Source organism: Lepidochelys kempii, chromosome 6 (genome assembly GCF_965140285.1).
Source record: "Lepidochelys kempii isolate rLepKem1 chromosome 6, rLepKem1.hap1, whole genome shotgun sequence".
Classification (NCBI taxonomy): Eukaryota; Metazoa; Chordata; order Testudines; family Cheloniidae; genus Lepidochelys; species Lepidochelys kempii.
The window spans coordinates 100,495,578-100,512,547 of record NC_136385.1 but is presented as its reverse complement, the minus strand read 5'-3'; the positions used below and the strand labels follow the sequence as shown (position 1 = coordinate 100,512,547).

General features: G+C 41.7%; 1 protein-coding gene across 2 annotated transcripts in view; it reads left to right on the top strand.

Annotated features, from left to right (window-relative positions):
* Nucleotides 1-16,970, top strand: part of PTPN21 (protein tyrosine phosphatase non-receptor type 21) — a 56,046-nt gene that overhangs the window by 17,658 nt on the left and 21,418 nt on the right. Inside the window, exons 4-13 of one of the 2 annotated variants that reach the window (XM_073349372.2) lie at nucleotides 473-570; nucleotides 7,734-7,801; nucleotides 8,323-8,393; nucleotides 10,557-10,644; nucleotides 10,986-11,074; nucleotides 12,440-12,527; nucleotides 13,327-13,406; nucleotides 14,739-14,840; nucleotides 15,588-15,648; nucleotides 16,211-16,295. In XM_073349372.2, coding sequence (XP_073205473.1) covers nucleotides 473-570; nucleotides 7,734-7,801; nucleotides 8,323-8,393; nucleotides 10,557-10,644; nucleotides 10,986-11,074; nucleotides 12,440-12,527; nucleotides 13,327-13,406; nucleotides 14,739-14,840; nucleotides 15,588-15,648; nucleotides 16,211-16,295 — 830 coding nt within the window. The remainder of the gene's footprint in view (nucleotides 1-472; nucleotides 571-7,733; nucleotides 7,802-8,322; nucleotides 8,394-10,556; nucleotides 10,645-10,985; nucleotides 11,075-12,439; nucleotides 12,528-13,326; nucleotides 13,407-14,738; nucleotides 14,841-15,587; nucleotides 15,649-16,210; nucleotides 16,296-16,970) is intronic. The other variant, XM_073349374.2, reaches the window with a different exon arrangement.

Below are 16,970 nucleotides of genomic sequence, written 5' to 3'. Positions count from 1 at the left end.
CAAAGTGATTCAAAGGGAGGAGTGATGTCAGATTGACCATCAGGGATTGTTTTGACCAGCAGCAGTGTTTTGAATGGCCTGAAGAGAAGGGGTGTGATTTTGTCAGAGAGGCATGAGAAGAAGCTGTTATAGGAATTAAATAGTATGATGAGGAGGATGTGAGTACGTTTTTGATGTCTGAGCAGGCAGGAGAGAGCAGATCCTAAAGATGTGTTGAAAGAAGTGGCGGAATATGGATACACTATAGTGTGAGGGAGAAGTTGAAGATGAACACTAAGTTATGGGACTGAGTGACAAGGAGGATTGTGGTGTCCTCAGCAGTGAGAGAGTGAGGGAAGGGGAGGGGATTTGGAAGGAAATGTGTGCAAATTCATTGGCTTTCAAAAGATATTTTTTTCGTTATGTTGTACTGAAACAAAAATGGAAAAAGCTGACACACACATATATATATATATATATTTTGTTGTTGTAGATACCAGTATTATTTGCAGTTGAAGAAAGATATCTTGGAGGGAAACATTCCTTGCACATTAGAACAAGCAATTCATCTGGCTGGCTTAGCTGTTCAAGGTAAACAAAGGAATTTCACTAAGTAAATTTTAGGGATGGTGACTTGAGATATTTGAATGCATATTTTATATTTGTTGCTTACATGAACACCCCCTGTTATGGTAGATACTCTATATGTATTTTTGTGGCTCTAACCTGCCTTTTTGTAAAATACATGATCTTTGCTTTGAATTTATAATTATTTAATGCACCTGGATTATGGTGCCTCAACACTTAGCCGGTCATTAAGAGCGTGATCCTCAAAGGTGTATTAACTTCAGTGGGACTTAGCTAAAGCCACAGAGGGAGTCAGTGGCCCAGGAGTTCCTGGCTCTTAGTCATGTGCTCAGACCACTAGACCTCATTGCGTCTCAACTTCTGCAATCTCCTCCTGTTGGTTTAGGAGCAGGAGAGGGGGATGCATTTTAATAAATAAGAATGTGTTTGTACATCCATATTCTTTTCTCCATGTTGTCTCTCATGCCAACTCCCCCTATGCCTGGAATGTGCTTGCAGAGCTTGTCCACAGGACCATTACCGCACATTCAAATCTCTCCTGAAGACCCCCTTCTGCCATGATGCCTACAAGAAATTAGCCATTTAATGTTGGCTAGTTGAGGGCTGGTGGGATAGGTTACACGTATAGTTTAAAAAACCTAGAAACCCCCAGAACTAACAGTTTACCTGTCTTCCCCAGGACCAGGCTAATTATATGTAGTCTTCCATTCCCACAACCTTTGCCTGAATTTTGTCTTCCTTTATAACGACTAATAGATTGTAAAACCACCAGCATTGGCAGAGTACTTGGGGGGCATGTGTAGTACATGAAAATAGTAGTTTTTTTTTTTTTTAAATTAAGTATGTAGATATTGATAGCGTCACATTTAAAGAAGAGAATCTGTTTTTCTGTTTTGTTTACCAGTGAAATAGGGTGAATTAAAAATACCTTATGTATGTAAAAATGGGGTTTTGTGTGGGTTGTGTTTTTTGTGTTTTTTTTTTTTTTTTTTTTTTGTAGTTCAGGCTAGGCCTTTAATACTCTTCATCTACCAAGTTCTTTCTTACTCATTTTCATGTTCTTAGGAAAGTATAAATGTGTCTCTGCTCAGTGAGTTGTTTATGGGAATCTTTCTCAGTATAATCCTCTTCTTAGATGGAAAATATTTATCCTTTAACTTTTTTGCATTTTTCACTTTATCTGGCAGGGTTGTAAGAAAGGAATAGTATGTGTCATAACACACTGAAAAACCAGCGTAGAATAGTAGAGCTTTTGGATTGGTACTGCTTGATAACTAAGGTGACTTATAAGATGGGTCAGTTGCTTTTACCAGGAACATGAACACTTGGATTTTGGCAAGTTGGTGATTTGTCATTGTCCCCACTGATGAATACCACAGCAATTTGTGATTTTAATAGTAACAGTAAGTCCGTTCCGAACACTAGTTTGATCGTGGGTATTAACTTAATCTAAAATGGGTGAAGTCTCGTTTAAATGTGAATACTAGCCCACACAATACTATTAATTCTGAATTAAAGACTGGTGTCTAAGTACTTCTCTTCAGTGAGACTTGTAAATAAGAGCTATATTTTTGTGGGTTATATTCCTATATGGAACAGACATTCAGCAGAAACTCTGGTCCTTTGAGACCTTTTTCTCCTGAAGATTCATTTATAGCTTCTCTGATATTTATAGAATCCATAGAAATGTAGGACTGGAAGGAACCTTCAGAGGTCATCTAGTCGATCTTCCTGTACTAATTTAGGACTAAATATACCTAAACCATCCCTGACAGGTATTTGCCTAACCTGTTCTTAAAAACCTCCAAAGACAGGAATTCCACAACCTCCTTTGGAAGCCTGTTCAGAGCTTAATTATCTTGATTTAGTTTTTTCCTAATATCTAACCTAAATTTCCCGTGCTGCAGATTAAGCCAATTACTTTTTTTCCTACCTTCAGTGGACAAAAGAACAATTGATCCCTGTCCTCTGTATAACAGCCCTTAACAAACATATTTAAAGACTTTTATCAGAGCTCCCCCCAGTCTCCTTTTCTCAAGACTAAACATGCCAGTTTTCTGAACCTTCCCTCAGAGGTCAGATTTTTTTTAAGCCCTTTATCCTTTTTTTTTTTTTTTTTTTTTGTTCACTTCTGGACTCTCAAATTTGTCCACATCTTCCCTAAAGTGTGTTGCCCAGAACTGGACATGCTGCTCCAGCTGAGGCCTCACCAGTGCCTAGTAGAGCAGGACTGTTCCCTCCCATGTTTTACATCTGAAACGCCTGTAAATACACCCCAGAAAGATTTTGGTGTTTTTTGTATTTGTGTCACACTGTTGACTCATATTCAATTTGTGATCCACTATCCTACCCACTATCCACGTCCCAGATCCTTTTCAGCAGAACTACTACATAGGCAGTTATTCCTCATTTTGTAGTTGTGCATTTGATTTTTTTCCTTTCTGGGTGAAGTAATTTGAACTTGTCTTTATTGGATTTCATCTTGTTGCTTTCAGACCAGTTCTCCAATTTGTCAAGGTCATTTTGAATTCTAATTCTGTCCTCCAAGTGCTAGCAATCCCTCCCATCTGCATATTTCTAAGTATATTCTCCACTCCATTCCCCAAGTCATTAATGAAAATATTAATTAGTATTGGACCCAGGACAGACAGCTGCGGGACCACACTAAATACATCTCCCCAGTTTGATAGCAAACCATTGGTAACTATTTTTTGAGTATGGTCTTTCAAGCAGTGTGGCACCTACTTTATAGTTGTTTAATCTAGACCACACTTCCCTAATTTGCTCATGAGAATGTCACTTCGGACTATTTTAAAAGCTTTACTAAAACCAAGATATATCACGTCTACAGCTTCCCCCTATCCATTAGGCCAGTAATCCAGTCAGAGAAGGAAATTAGGTTTGTTTGGCATGATTATTTGTTGACAAATGCATGTTGACTGTTACTTGTAACTGTTATCCTCTAGGTGCTTACAACCGATTGTTGATTAATTTGTTCCAGTAAAGTATCTTTCTAGGTGTCAAAGTTAGGAGACTGGTCTATAATTCTCTGGGTGTCCTCTTTGTTCTCCTTTTTAAAGATGGGTACTATGTTTGCCCTTCTCCAACAATCTGGGAGCTTTCCTGGCCTCAATAAATTCTCAGAGATAATAACTAACAGTTCTGAGATTGTTTCAGCTGGTTCCTTACTAGGTCCTGCTGACTTGAATACATGTAATTTATTTAAATATTCTTTGACCTGTGCTATCCCTACTTTGGCTTGTGTTCCTTCCCCCTTGTTCTTAATAATTTTATTAAGATGTTGAAATAAAAAGAAAACGGTACAGAGTTTAAGCATAGAAGTTTCTGGTTATCAGGGAATAAGGAACGGTGGCATAAGGAATACATAATCTGCAATCTCCCCGATTGGAGGTAAAAGGTTAATGGGTCAAAATACAGACATTGAGATATGGGGGTATGTTGTTCATATAATGGCTATGTTCAGGTGTGGAGTATAATGAGTGGATACGATGATGAGGCTGGATTTACCCTCATTTGGTGAGATTTAATGTTCAGTGAGTTTGTTTCCAGTTCATATGGTCCAATGGAAAAAGTCTCTCGGTCCCTTTCTCATAGTTGATTCATGATGTCGTACCGGCTCACACCTCCTGGTGCTGTCGGTGGCCGGTAATGTGTTCGATTGTAGATGTCCCTGAACCATCGGATGGTGTCCGAGACCATGAGGCACCGCATGAGCCGTGCGTAGCATCGACCGATCCCACAGGTCTTCAGCACACGCTCGTTGCAGGGGTCCCAAGCGCCCAGGGCTCCAATGATCAGGGCATCCATCTGCACCTCGTAGGCCTTTGCTCTCAGGGTGTCGGCCAGGGGGGCATATTTTTCCAGCTTACGAGCTCGGGTTTCACGGAAGGCCGGGGTCTTGTTCTCAAAGGAGACAGTGATGTCGATGAGGATGATCTTTTTCTGGGCTCATCGGTGACTACTACGTCGGGTCACAACTGGCTGTCAGTACCGGGGATGGCGCAGTTCACGGCAACCTCCCCCAGGCGTGGTGCGATGGCTTTCACCAGGCGGTTCTGGATGGCATTGTGGCACAGCTGCCAGGCTCTGGAGCGGGGCTTGCAGCTGCACAGGACGTGGGGCAGGGTCTCGTTGGAGTAGCCGCACTTCCTGCAACGCTTGTCTCGGTTCCCATGGCGGACGGCTCCATTGAGCGGGACGCAGTTGAGCTGGGCACGGTGGATGAACCGCCAGTTGGTGAAGCCATCCCCGGCGAGGAAGTGGTTGCTGACGTCCCACTTGCTGGTCAGTTCGAAGGCTTTACCCTGGTCCGGTTTACACTTCAGGGTTTCCATGTACAGTGAGTAGATAGCTGCCTTCAGGGACCTCTCCAGCCTGCCCCTGGTGTTCGGGGTGACGATGATGTTGTCGTCGGACCTGATCTGCGACACCAGGACTCTCAGCTCCTGGTGTTCCTCGCACCACTCCCAGCGGCAGCCGATGCGCTTCCCCAGGCGACGCGTGGCATTGCAAGCACGGGACCACAGTGAAGTGATGTTGCGCCCATCCCGTCCGAATTCACCATTGTGAAGTATGGTCACAACTTACCTTTTTAGTGACGATAGAAGCAAAATACATTAAACACCTTGGTCTTCTTGATGTCTTCTGTATTTAGCCCACTTTATTTCTCCTGTTGGACAGCTGGGGCCAGATATAGAGGCAGGTTCTCTGTCCCTTTATGATCCCTTTGGGCTGCTTGGGTGACCAAAAGAGAACTAAAACCTCCCCATAGTCCCTGCTGTGAATACCCCCAGCAAGTGCAGAGCATGCAAAACTGGATTCTAGGCCTCACTCCCCACATCTCCCAGCACAGGGATCATTTTAGGGTGTGGAGGGGAAGTGTCCAGTGTGTTCCAACAATCCCTATCTGATGTACAGTCTCTGTGGGACCATACCCAGTGGAGAATTGTCAGAACAGCCCTTAGTCTGTTCTAATCTACAGCAGAACTGGGACTGCTGTAGAGAATCAGGGAGCAGTGATCATCTCCCGGATAGCTACCTTCCTACCTACCTCCCATTCTTATGCACCCAGTGCAAGTTGTGTTCGTTTGGAGCAACTGACAGCCAGCATCCTCAGTAAAAGAAGCCTTAAACCAGGACCAGGCCTACTTGAATCCTGGGGAGGGGAGAGGAGAGGAGATCCAAGGGCCAGAATACAACTGGGTGCAGGAGACAACAAATGAAAAGAGAGGAACAGGAGTGGAGTTCCTAAAGAATTAAGATCAAAAGGATTAGTGTCTGAACTGTGTCATGTGACCAGTCAGAAATGGAACACAGACTATGTAGGATATTTTAGGAGAAAAAGGACAAAGTCTCACCATCACAGAGTACCCCCCGCACTCCTGGTGTGATATGGCATTTCAGCAACTCTGTCTTGCTCTCCTCCTCGCTCTGTCATTGGTCTGGTACAATGGTGAGAACTCTGCAAATCTGATGATAACCGCATCATATCCACAGATATCTGCATCCATGGATACGGATCTTTATTTACCGTCTCTGGATTACAGATCGGATGCGGATCCAAATTTTTTTTTTATAGTGCGGGGCTCTAGATTATGCAGAGGATCTCAATTAGCAGGGCTACGGTTTCAGGGGGACTGCCTGTGGGGCTGAAGCCCGGAGCCCCATGGGGTCCTGGACTCCCTGAAACCAGCTTGCAGCTCCCCAGGGAGCCATGGATGCCCGGTTGAGAACCACTGCTCTAGAAGGTGCTGGTGCAGATGCAGATCCTTCTATAAGGTGGAGTGCAGATCACAGGTCAGATACAATTTAATTACCAGGGATGCGGATTCAAATTTTTGTATCCATGCAGGGCTCTAACAATTTGTGACTTGGCCTTTATCCACGTCTCCCTATAGTTCCACCCTTCCAGGGCCCCAAATAATGTCCAACAACATCGTGGTAATCAACACAACATCTTCTGTCCTTCTGAGCTCCTCTTCAGCCTTGCAGAGCTACCCCCTGAAAACCCTCAGCAAAACTCAGAAACCAGACACACATACAAACTAGGGCAGGCAGCAGTTGCTCCAGGCTTCAGCTTTTAGCGCATCTTGGGTTCTCCTCTCTCCTACAGAGCATCAACCCACAGGGCTGGCTTGCTGGAATCTTGTCCCTTTTTCAAGCCCCCCACCGCCCCGGCGTTAACTCCATGCTTGTAGCTTCCCCACAATTCTCCTTCCACTGAGCTTCTGTCTGACCCTTCCCACAGGGCAGGAACTCCAGATCTCCATTCTCCTGGGTCTCCTTCTCCCAGCTGAGCTCCTCAGTGAGCCTGATGCACCCTCCAGGTATAACAAGTTGGTGCTAATTAAAGCTCTGAGGCCATGTCTACACTACAAAATTAAGTAGACCTAACTTACACTGGAATACAGCTACTGCAGAAATTACATTGCTTGTGTGTGTCTACGCTTTTCCTTGTGTCGGCGGTGCACGTCTTCATAAAGAACTCTTGTGTTGATTTGTACTGTCCGGGTGGGACATTGTGCGAAGGCTCCTGACAGCCAGTAACCATCAACATAAGCAACATAGTGTCAACATAGACACTGCATTGACCTAACTACATTGACCCCTTGACTCTATGCTGCTTGTGGAAGTGGAGTTATTAAATTGGCTTAGCAGGGCAGTTACTTTGAGAGTGATCTGAATGGATCCGATGAAGTGAGCTGTAGCTCACGAAAGCTTATGCTCAAATAAATTTGTTAGCCTCTAAGGTGCCACAAGTACTCCTGTTCTTTTTCCGGATACAGACTAACACGGCTGCTACTCTGAAATTTGACAGGAATGAAATTTAAGTGTGGACACTTCTGTAATTAGGTCAATACAAGATGCCTTGTCTTGACCGAACTCTGAGGTATACACCAGGCCTCTATCTCTATTTAGCTCCTGTTTGGTCAGTATGGGGTTTATACACTCATCACAACAGGATTTGCTTAACTGTTATACTTTGCAAAGTTTACTAACTATTGTACAGTGTCATCCACTACTTTTTAAATAATAGAGTTCATTATTACGGAGCTATGCTGTACAGAGAGCGCATCCTTCACACTGAACTATATCCTTTCATCATCACAAGTACTTGAATCTTACCTGTTCTTTCATTTCCTTAGCTGACTTTGGAGACTACAATCAGTATGAATCTCAGGAATTTCTACAAAGATTTGCCTTGTTTCCTGTGGTAAGCACTTTCTTCAGCTGCTTTTCTGACATTATTGAAAGAAAACAAATGGTTTGGAGACCCCTTTCGAAGTGAGCAAACACTGTATTGACAAATAGCAGTGCTTATCAGAGAGATTTCAACAAACGGATACATGCTTATTTAAAGGCTGAGAACCACTACTTCTCTCTCTCGTTTACTGCTCCCAAACCAATCAAAGCACAAATTATTGAGGTTCTGCAAGTACAGAGCTAATTAAAGTTTTTATCAGGTAATTGAATTACACATAATGCTTTAAATTGCACACAAGATCCCAGTTTTCCAGGACATAAATGTTTAAAGATGTTTGTACATTATAGTGAAGATAAATGGTGGGGGGGGGGAAACCAAAGTGTGTTTTAGGTTTTTGCAGTAATCTGTTCACAGCCTACTAACCACAGGCTCACTTGGAAGTCAGGATCCTGCTGAGTGAAGGAACTAATTATTTTATCCTTTAGAATTCCTTCTACTAGCTCTTTAACTAAATTCTGCTTTATGTTAAGGGTTGGTTACAAGAGGAGAAAGTACTGGAGGAAGCAACTCAGAAAGTGGCCTTGCTGCATCAAAAATACAGGTAAGATTTCATAAATGCAGAAATTGTGGAGCAGTCACTTGAGATCTAAAGGCATGTCTAGACTACAAAGTTAAGTTGACTTAAGTTAGGTCAGCCTACAGCCATTGCAGTAATTTAAACCAGCTCTGTGTGTCCGTACAGTATGCACCTTCTGTCAGTGGTGTGCATCCTCACCAGGAGCGCTTGCATCGACTCAAGTGGGGCATTGTTGAGCACTGACAGCTGGAGTCCCTACCGTCCCAGGGCTGACAGCTGGAGCACTGCTTAGGCCTCAACTAGAGTGTTGTGTCCAGTTCTGGGTGCCACATTTCAGGAAAAATTGGAGAAAGTCTGGAGAAGAGCAACAAAAATGTTTAAAGATGTAGAAAACATGACCTATGAGGGAAGATTTGAAAAAAAAAAAATTGGGTTTGTTTGTTCTGGAGAAGAGAAGATTCGGGGCATGGGGCCGGACATAAGTTTTCAAGTACATAAAAGATTGTTACAAGGAGGAGGGAGAAAAATTGTTCTCATTAACCTCTGAGGATATGAAAAGACGCAATGGGCTTAAATTGCAGCAAGGGCAGTTTAGGTTGGACATTAGGAAAAACTTCCTAACTGTCAGGGTAGTTAAGCACTGGAATAAATTGCCTAGGGAGGTTGTGGAATCTCTGTCGTGTGAGATTTTTAGGAGCAGGTTAGACAAACAGCTGCCAAGGATGGTTTAGATAATACTAGTCCTGCCTTGAGTGCAGGGGACTGGTCTAGAAGACTTCTTGAGGTTCCTTCCAGTCCTATGATTCTGTGGTATAGGTGATGTTGGATATTTAGGTAGTGTGATATAGAGCTTGTCACCAATATGTTGCTGGTTCAAGTCCATCCTGGCTCAGTAGTGACTGAAAGTTATCCTCGTATGATGCAGTCTCACTCCAATTTCTAGAGTACAGATCTCCAAATCACTAAACCTATAGGTGCCACTAACTGGGAAGGAATAATTAGGAACAGCTACTGCTCTCCTGCCAGAGATGTTCCCTCCCAGTCAAAGTTGAGGCACAGCTGGGGATGAGTAGTGTGGAGAAAATTGCAATTCTCTTGTCTGTGCTGTGATTTTCAAGCTTCTGGCAATTTGTGTGGATATTTACATCCAGGGTAAAGCCAGGACATTTTGCTATTTCAGAGCAAAAATAAATACTGTGGCTTCATTGTTAGAATATTTATAAAGTCCTTTAACTTAATCTCTGGCTTTAGTGTAATGGAAATTATGACCACAATTATTTTTGTTTGTTAAGAACTAACAGTATGCTCAGAGCTGTACCAATCTAAAGGTAACCTCTGTTTCAAGGTGTTTTCAGTCTAAGTCACAGAGATAAGACACGGTGCACTGGGAGACCCAGAGGACGGCATCAGATGAGATTCTTTGTTTTCCTGATTTTTTTTTTTTTTTTTTTTTTTTCCCCCTCTAGTTAGAATAATGTTGGGCTTGAGATGGAGTTTGTGACTCAGTGTTGTGGGTTTGTTTTAAGTAGCATGGAAGCAGCAAGTTTTTAGGAGGAATTGGAATGAGGAGAGGGGTGAGGACTGACATATCAGGATTCTGGGCTTTTTCTGTGCATAATATGCATTATAGAAAGAGGGAATGTAGATGGAAGTGGGAGAAGGAAGTGCAGGAGCTGAGGCTGATGTGACTGTCAGAGAAAAGAGGAATGAGAAGTGATATATAATAAGAAATTAGTGTGTCTCCTTGTACTGTGCAGTGCTAAGCATACTGTTTGTGCTAAATAAATAAATAAATCTGAGATGCAGGCTGGAGTGGAATTATGAAGGACCCTGAATGGAAATACTAAACTTTCAGTTTTGATATGGTGGGTGATGGGGAGCCAGGGGAGGGATTTGAAGAGGGATGTGACATGGTCTCAATAGACATAGCAGACGAATTAGCAAGAAGTGATATGGAAATCAGGGAAGCTAGAGAGGAAGAGGTTACAGGATTCCAAGTGGCAGGACCAGGACAAGTGTTTTAGTCTCTTGGACAGACCAGAAGCAGTAAGATTTCACGATAGCCTGGATATCTTACTAAGTGCTTTTCGAGCATGCTTCAAGAGTAATACAAGTAGGAGCCCCCCCACTGGTACAATTTTAGAAGCTGATCACTAGATTAAAAGTTACTGTTGTGTTTGTTTGTAGAGGCCTTACACCTCCTGATGCAGAAACGTTATATATGCAAGAGGTAGAGAGAATGGAAGGCTATGGTGAAGAGAGCTACCCTGCAAAGGTAAGGATGGGTTTGACACTTGACGTGACTTAATAAGTGCAACCATCTTTATATATCTCTTCCATTTTAAAGAAAAAACAAGAAAATCCAATGTATAAGAAACCTCTGGGCCCTATACCTCATCTCTTAGTCACCTGAGTTGTCTCACTGATTTCATAAGGACCACTGTATCGAGTCCTGTTAGTGCTGCATGATGAGGAGACGTCATGATCTCAAACTAAAGATTAAGATTTGCATTGCCTATGTAAGAACCTTTCTGTGACCTCACTGAAGTGAACAGTTTCTGCTGTAACTTTGGCTCATAAAGAGTTTTTCTTGTGATTTCTGTTTACTACTTCTAGGATAGCCAGGGAAGTGACCTATTTATTGGGGCATGTCTTGATGGTATCTTTGTGAAACATAAAAATGGCCGGCCTCCTGTTATATTTCGGTGAGTATTGTCCCGTCAGAATAATGCTGATGAGTACTTTGCAAATTAACATTTTCTGTGCAGTCCCCAGTTGCTTTCATGGCATCTTGGATGAATACAGATCTTACTCATTAGCACAGTTCCAAATATGGGCCCTGTCTTGCAGCCCTTGTGCATACGTACTGTAGTCAATGGGAGTTTTACCTATATAATTGCTGCAGGATTAGCTCATTTAGAGCTACGTTATATATGTGTGTCACCTACAGTTATGTATATTCCCCTGTGCAAATGCATGTGAATCTAGAGGCAGCATCATTTTGGCAGATACAGGCACATACAAAAAACAAACGTGCACATCAATTACTTGGGGATGTGCAATTGTAAAAGTATGTTGGGGGGTGTTCTATATATGGAAATATAGAAGAGGAGAGTTGCATTACTATTCTGAAGTGATAGATCATTTGCTGTTTGCAATTAAGCTGTCACTAGTAGTGAAGCATGCAGCCTTTCTGGGCATTCTCATAGTTTAAACATTTTAAAAATATTTTTCCATGCTAGGCATGGCATTGAGATCCACCTGGCCCAATTCCAATAGCCCAGATTTCACCTTTGGATGCAAGCACATGAGTCCCACTGACTTCAATAAGAGCTGTACGTGTGCATCCATGGGCGGAATTTGGCCTACCAAATAAATGTCTTGTAGCGACACGTGTGGAAGGCTACTTTCAAGGATACTGGTGACTTATAGTTACCATTGTGGCCAGGTAGACATTGTTCTCAGTGGATTTTATCTGATCAGATCGAGTTTTTGACTGACTGAGGACCAAATATTGGAACGTTTCTGCAACCCCAGAGTAAGTGGGCCATGCACAGTGAATCTCTACGGGCCCCAAGTTCTGCTCATCCTCGCCTGTCTTCTCATTCATTTTAACCAGGTCTTAATAGCTCTGAGTGTTCTTGGTTACTGGACATAGCTTTTCTTTTACAATGAGTGATTAACTTTCAAGAAGTCAGGACATGCTAATGGCTAGTTTCTTGTCTTAAACTTTTTTTTTTAAATGCATTTAAGTTGAAAGACCGCAAAGTTGAGCAGGAATAGCAAAGCATAATCCATTATAAATAATACCACCCACACTTATACATCCTCCAAAGAACTACAGTTACATCCCCGTTTTCCTTTTAACAATAATTTAATGGGTGTGAAGTTAGTCTGCTTCTTTAATCACTATTGCAGAGTTTGCTACACATGACTCAGATTGGGGATAGGGGGGAGTTATTGCTCAGTTAGTCCTCACCCACCCAAAGATAGGTTTTGTTTTTCATTTATACTTTCTGTATGCTGAAAATCCAGAGTTTACTTGTCATGTCTTCTCCATATATCCTTAGGTGGCATGACATTGCCAATATGTCCCACAACAAGTCCTTTTTTGCATTAGAACTGGCAAATAAAGAAGAGACCATCCAGTTCCAAACTGTAAGTGAGTGAGTTTTTATTTCTATCAGTCTAAAGCTATACAAGTAAACCACAAAATAAGATAATCCCTCAAACTATATTTGTCCAAAATGTTATTTTTTTCAACTTTGTAGATATGTGGAGGTTTTTTAGTTGCTGTTACAATTTTTAAAAAGTTTTAATTATAAGGGTGGCACAAATATAACCTTTTGAATTCTATGGCTGCTTCAGTAGTTTTTATACAAAAGTAAAAGGCATTAAGAAATCTTATCTTTTGTAAGTACACCAAAAGTGCTGAGCACTCTGGTCTAAACTAGCAAAGCATTTAAGCATGTGTTTAAATAAGACTTTGAAGTCAATGGGACTATTCACATGCTTAAAGATAAGTACATGTTTAAGTGCTTTGCTGGGTCAGGGCCAGAGTGCTCAGCGCCTTGCAGAATTGAGTCTTTAAAGCATTTGTTTATTCCCTTCTTCAATAATATAATTATTGTAATAGTCTTAAAGTGTGATATGCACAGTATATATGGTTATTCAGTGTTCTGAGTCATAAGATTGTCTTCAACAGAAGGCTGCTATTTTCAGCTTTTTTTAATCTAGTGGAGTGTTTATGCTTGAGCAGCTGGATTAGTCCTGCAAATTACATGGTTCCTAAGAAACTTTGATATAGAAACTTCCACATCAAAATGAAGGGGGTCAAATCTTGTTCCAGTGTAAGTCAGTGGTAAAACTTTCACTGACTTCCATGGGACCAAGAGTTGGGCCTGTATATTTTAGCCTGTATATTTTGTCGTATATCTATATATATTTTGTTTGACAGGAGGACATGGAAACAGCAAAATATGTGTGGAGGATGTGTGTGGCCAGACACAAATTTTACAGACTAAATAAATGTAGCCTGTAAGTAGAATAGTGTTTTTTTGGGGGGGAGGGGGGAGGAGGTCTCTGTTCCCATAATGAACCTAAATGTTATATAACATGTTTAGAATATACTAAGTGACCTTGTTTACTCCTGATGCTTTCAACCACTTATTTATCCCCAGTGCTAAAGTTTACAATATGGAAAGAATTTATCTTAAACGGTTGCAGCCTTATAATAGAGGACAATATTTTTATAACCCTGAGTCACAGCTGAGAACATAGTCCTCTTCTTCTAATAACTGGATCTCAATGCTGTAAATGCATCTACTTGGGCCATGAATGTCAGGGTGTTTGTGAAATACTGAAATCTATGGGACTCTGAATGTGCTTTTGATTGAACTTGTAATAGGACACTGAAGTTATTTTAAAGGAGTGGGGGAGTGAATGTAGTGTGCTTGGAAGATGCTGGATTGGCAGTTTTACACTATGCGGCCCTTTCGATATCCACAGACTCCTCATAGCTCAGTAAGCGCCAGAGCAGAACCAATTAAATACAAGTGAGAAGATTAAATTTAATGGGCCAGTCTCCACACTGCAAATCAAGGGCCTGATTCTGATTTTTTTTTTTTTTAATCTTTTTTACTTCAGTCAAGTTACTCTTGATTCTCATTAGTATGAGACAGAGAATCGGGTCCAGTGAGTCTGAATAAGCATGGTTTCCATTTAATTCAATTTATTTTACATAGTCCAGCAATAAATGACTTATTGAGCTCTGATTCAGAGCCTATTGAAGTTGAAGGAAAGACTGAGAGAAATATCCATATCAGAAAAATCACCACAACAAGCACTAATATTAATTACACCCTTGTTGACACTCTCAAAAATAGTTGAAGGATTGACTTGGAATAGAGACCAGACTGGCCTCTCCTCCCTCATGGTGGTTGCCTTCTGGTCAGGGATGAAGCATATTGGTGGAGGTAGTGTACATGTCAGAAGCATGTGTAGCTGCTGTCTGAACTGTATCTGTTTTCTGGTTACATTATGAACTTCAGTCTCCGGGCTGTCAATTCTGCACCCTTTACAATAGCTCACTTTAAAAAAAAAAAAAAAGAAAGAAAGAAAGAGGAAAAAAAATGCCCACGATCAGTAGTTCTTAACCTTTCCTTACTGGGATCCCCATGTCAATGAGTTGAGAAATCCTCCTGTTTAACAAAAGGGAGGGGCAAGGTAGTGCTGACACCCAGGCTAAGAACCTCTGTCCCAGACTCATCTAAGTTCAGTTAAAATGTCCTCTCTGCTAGTAACAAGTGCCTTTCTTTTCCATGTGCTAGTTGATTGTCTCCATTTTGTCTGCACGTACCTTGTCTTTAGAGACTCCCCAGACTCTCCACCTGTGGAAGGCTCTCAGAAACCTTTCCTCATTCTTTCCTTTCCACGCTTACCAATTCTTTCTCGTCCTTCTCTTCCCAAAGGGTGAGCTGGAGAATAATCTTTCTTTCTGAAATTTTGCATGTCCTGTATTTGTATTGCTCTGGTGTCTTTTGGGTCTTTGTACTGCACGCTGACAGGTACAGAAACAGTATAGGGTGGGGAAAATGGGCATTGCTGAACAGTCCAACATGCAGTGATTTGGCAAACTACAAAACATTGTTTATGATAGCTACAGTATTTGCCATATCTAAAATTTGGATTGGTTAGGGACTCAGAATGAGCATTCGGCTGTTGTTTATTTCAATAGCCTAGTAAGTATTGAGGACCCTTTATAGACTATTATAAAGACAGACATCCAGGCCAGGGAGCCTACAGGTTACTAGGGGTTGAAATTTGGTGTGAGAGCATGAAAATCCCACCTTTCTCCCTGCCCACTGCATATGTGAAATTCAGGTCCTCCTCCATTTCACTCACTTCTGGGGAAGCCTGGTGTGCCAGAGCAATCTGAATTCTTCCCCTGCTAGGGTGCTGTACATGGGGAAAGGAGGCAGTGAGATAAACAAGGTGTTTGTCTTTCTCCCTCTCCATCCTATTTTTGTGTTTCTTCTCATTCTAGCAACAGCAGTGATTTGTGCATATGCTGTACAAAGCTCTTCCCTCTGGGACTGGCGGGAGGACTGTGCAACATAGGGCCTGTGAAGTGTTAAGTGCCCTGAAATGTGGTGGTGAGCACTTTACAGGATTGGGCCTAAGTTGACAATGTTGCTCATCATATGACTTGCTTTGTAGACAAACCCAGGCTGTTACAGTGAATCCAGTTAGAAGGAGGTCCTCTTCCAGGATGTCTCTGGTAAGGTTTTCAAATAGCTTTACATTTGAGCCACTTCTTGTTTCTTGCTAACTAGAGTGAGGATTCCGCATGAGGGGAGAAATGGTGGTGACTACATTAATAGTCAGTAAGACTGGAGAAGAATACTTTTCTTAGGAATATGCCTGACTTCTAAGATTTGAATTTTTACAGTTTTCCATTTGACTTAATATTTTTTCATTTAGTGAAATAAGCTGAAATGATGAAAAATAAGGTGGGACCAATAAATTAAGAAACTTGTTAGTTCGTCAGAAAACCAGGATGTAACTTCTTAATAACTGATCTAAAAATATTTTTTGTTTTTAGGTATTTTAGATGCATCTCTTTTCAATTTAAGATTCCCCTACATCTAGAGAAAATCCTAGACGTCTGTTTGTAGGCACGACATTGGTTGACTTTTACTCTTCGCTAGCCCTGAAAACTGATACTTTGTGTTACACACAGACTGAATTTGCTTTTAGAATAGCCCCTTGTATTAAAGATCTTCAAGACTCTTTAATAGTCATGTAGTAGTTAACTACTTTTAAAATATCTTCTTTCTTAGCCCAAGCCACAGCCTTACATGATGCAACCACCACCTCCTCTACATTACAATGGACACTACACGGAACCATACACATCATCGCAAGGTAAATTATGATGTGTCACTCTCAATGTTTAACTCTCAAGTAAATTCTAAATACAGTGGGAACCAGTAAGCACTCAGACCACTTGATATCACATTTTACCACATTACATTTCAACTCACTTTAAGGCCCCATGGCGCTGCTAGAGCTGTGTAAAGAGGCCAAAGTGTAAATGTGAGTCAGGCCCACATTATTTCTCTTGCTGCAGTACTTGTTTCTATTCTAAGTACAGAATGATATAGGGGTGCGGCAGGGAGCTAGGATAGCAAATACTTAGTTACTGACCATGCACATTGTAATTACAGACCACAATCCCTCTTGAATGACCTTAAATTGGCTATGGTTTCTATGGCTATCTCTCTCTATATATATAGATATATACACCCCTCAGAAGGTAAGCTAATGAGCAGGCCTCAGGAGCGCCTTCATATCCCTCTAGACCTTAAGAATATCCAAGCTCCATAAATTATCCATGGACTTTGTACCCTCTCTCCCCGACTGCTCCAAGGACCCAGCCCTGCCCCTGGACAGCAATAGAGAGAGTAGGATTTCTAAGGACCATATGGGATAGGTACTCCAGGAAGAGAGGGACCTCTTGTCTGTAGCAGTAGGTATAGAAATCTTTGGGATAGGCTGGGGGTGCAAACTTTGAGAGAGCCCAGGGGATTGTAGCTGGTT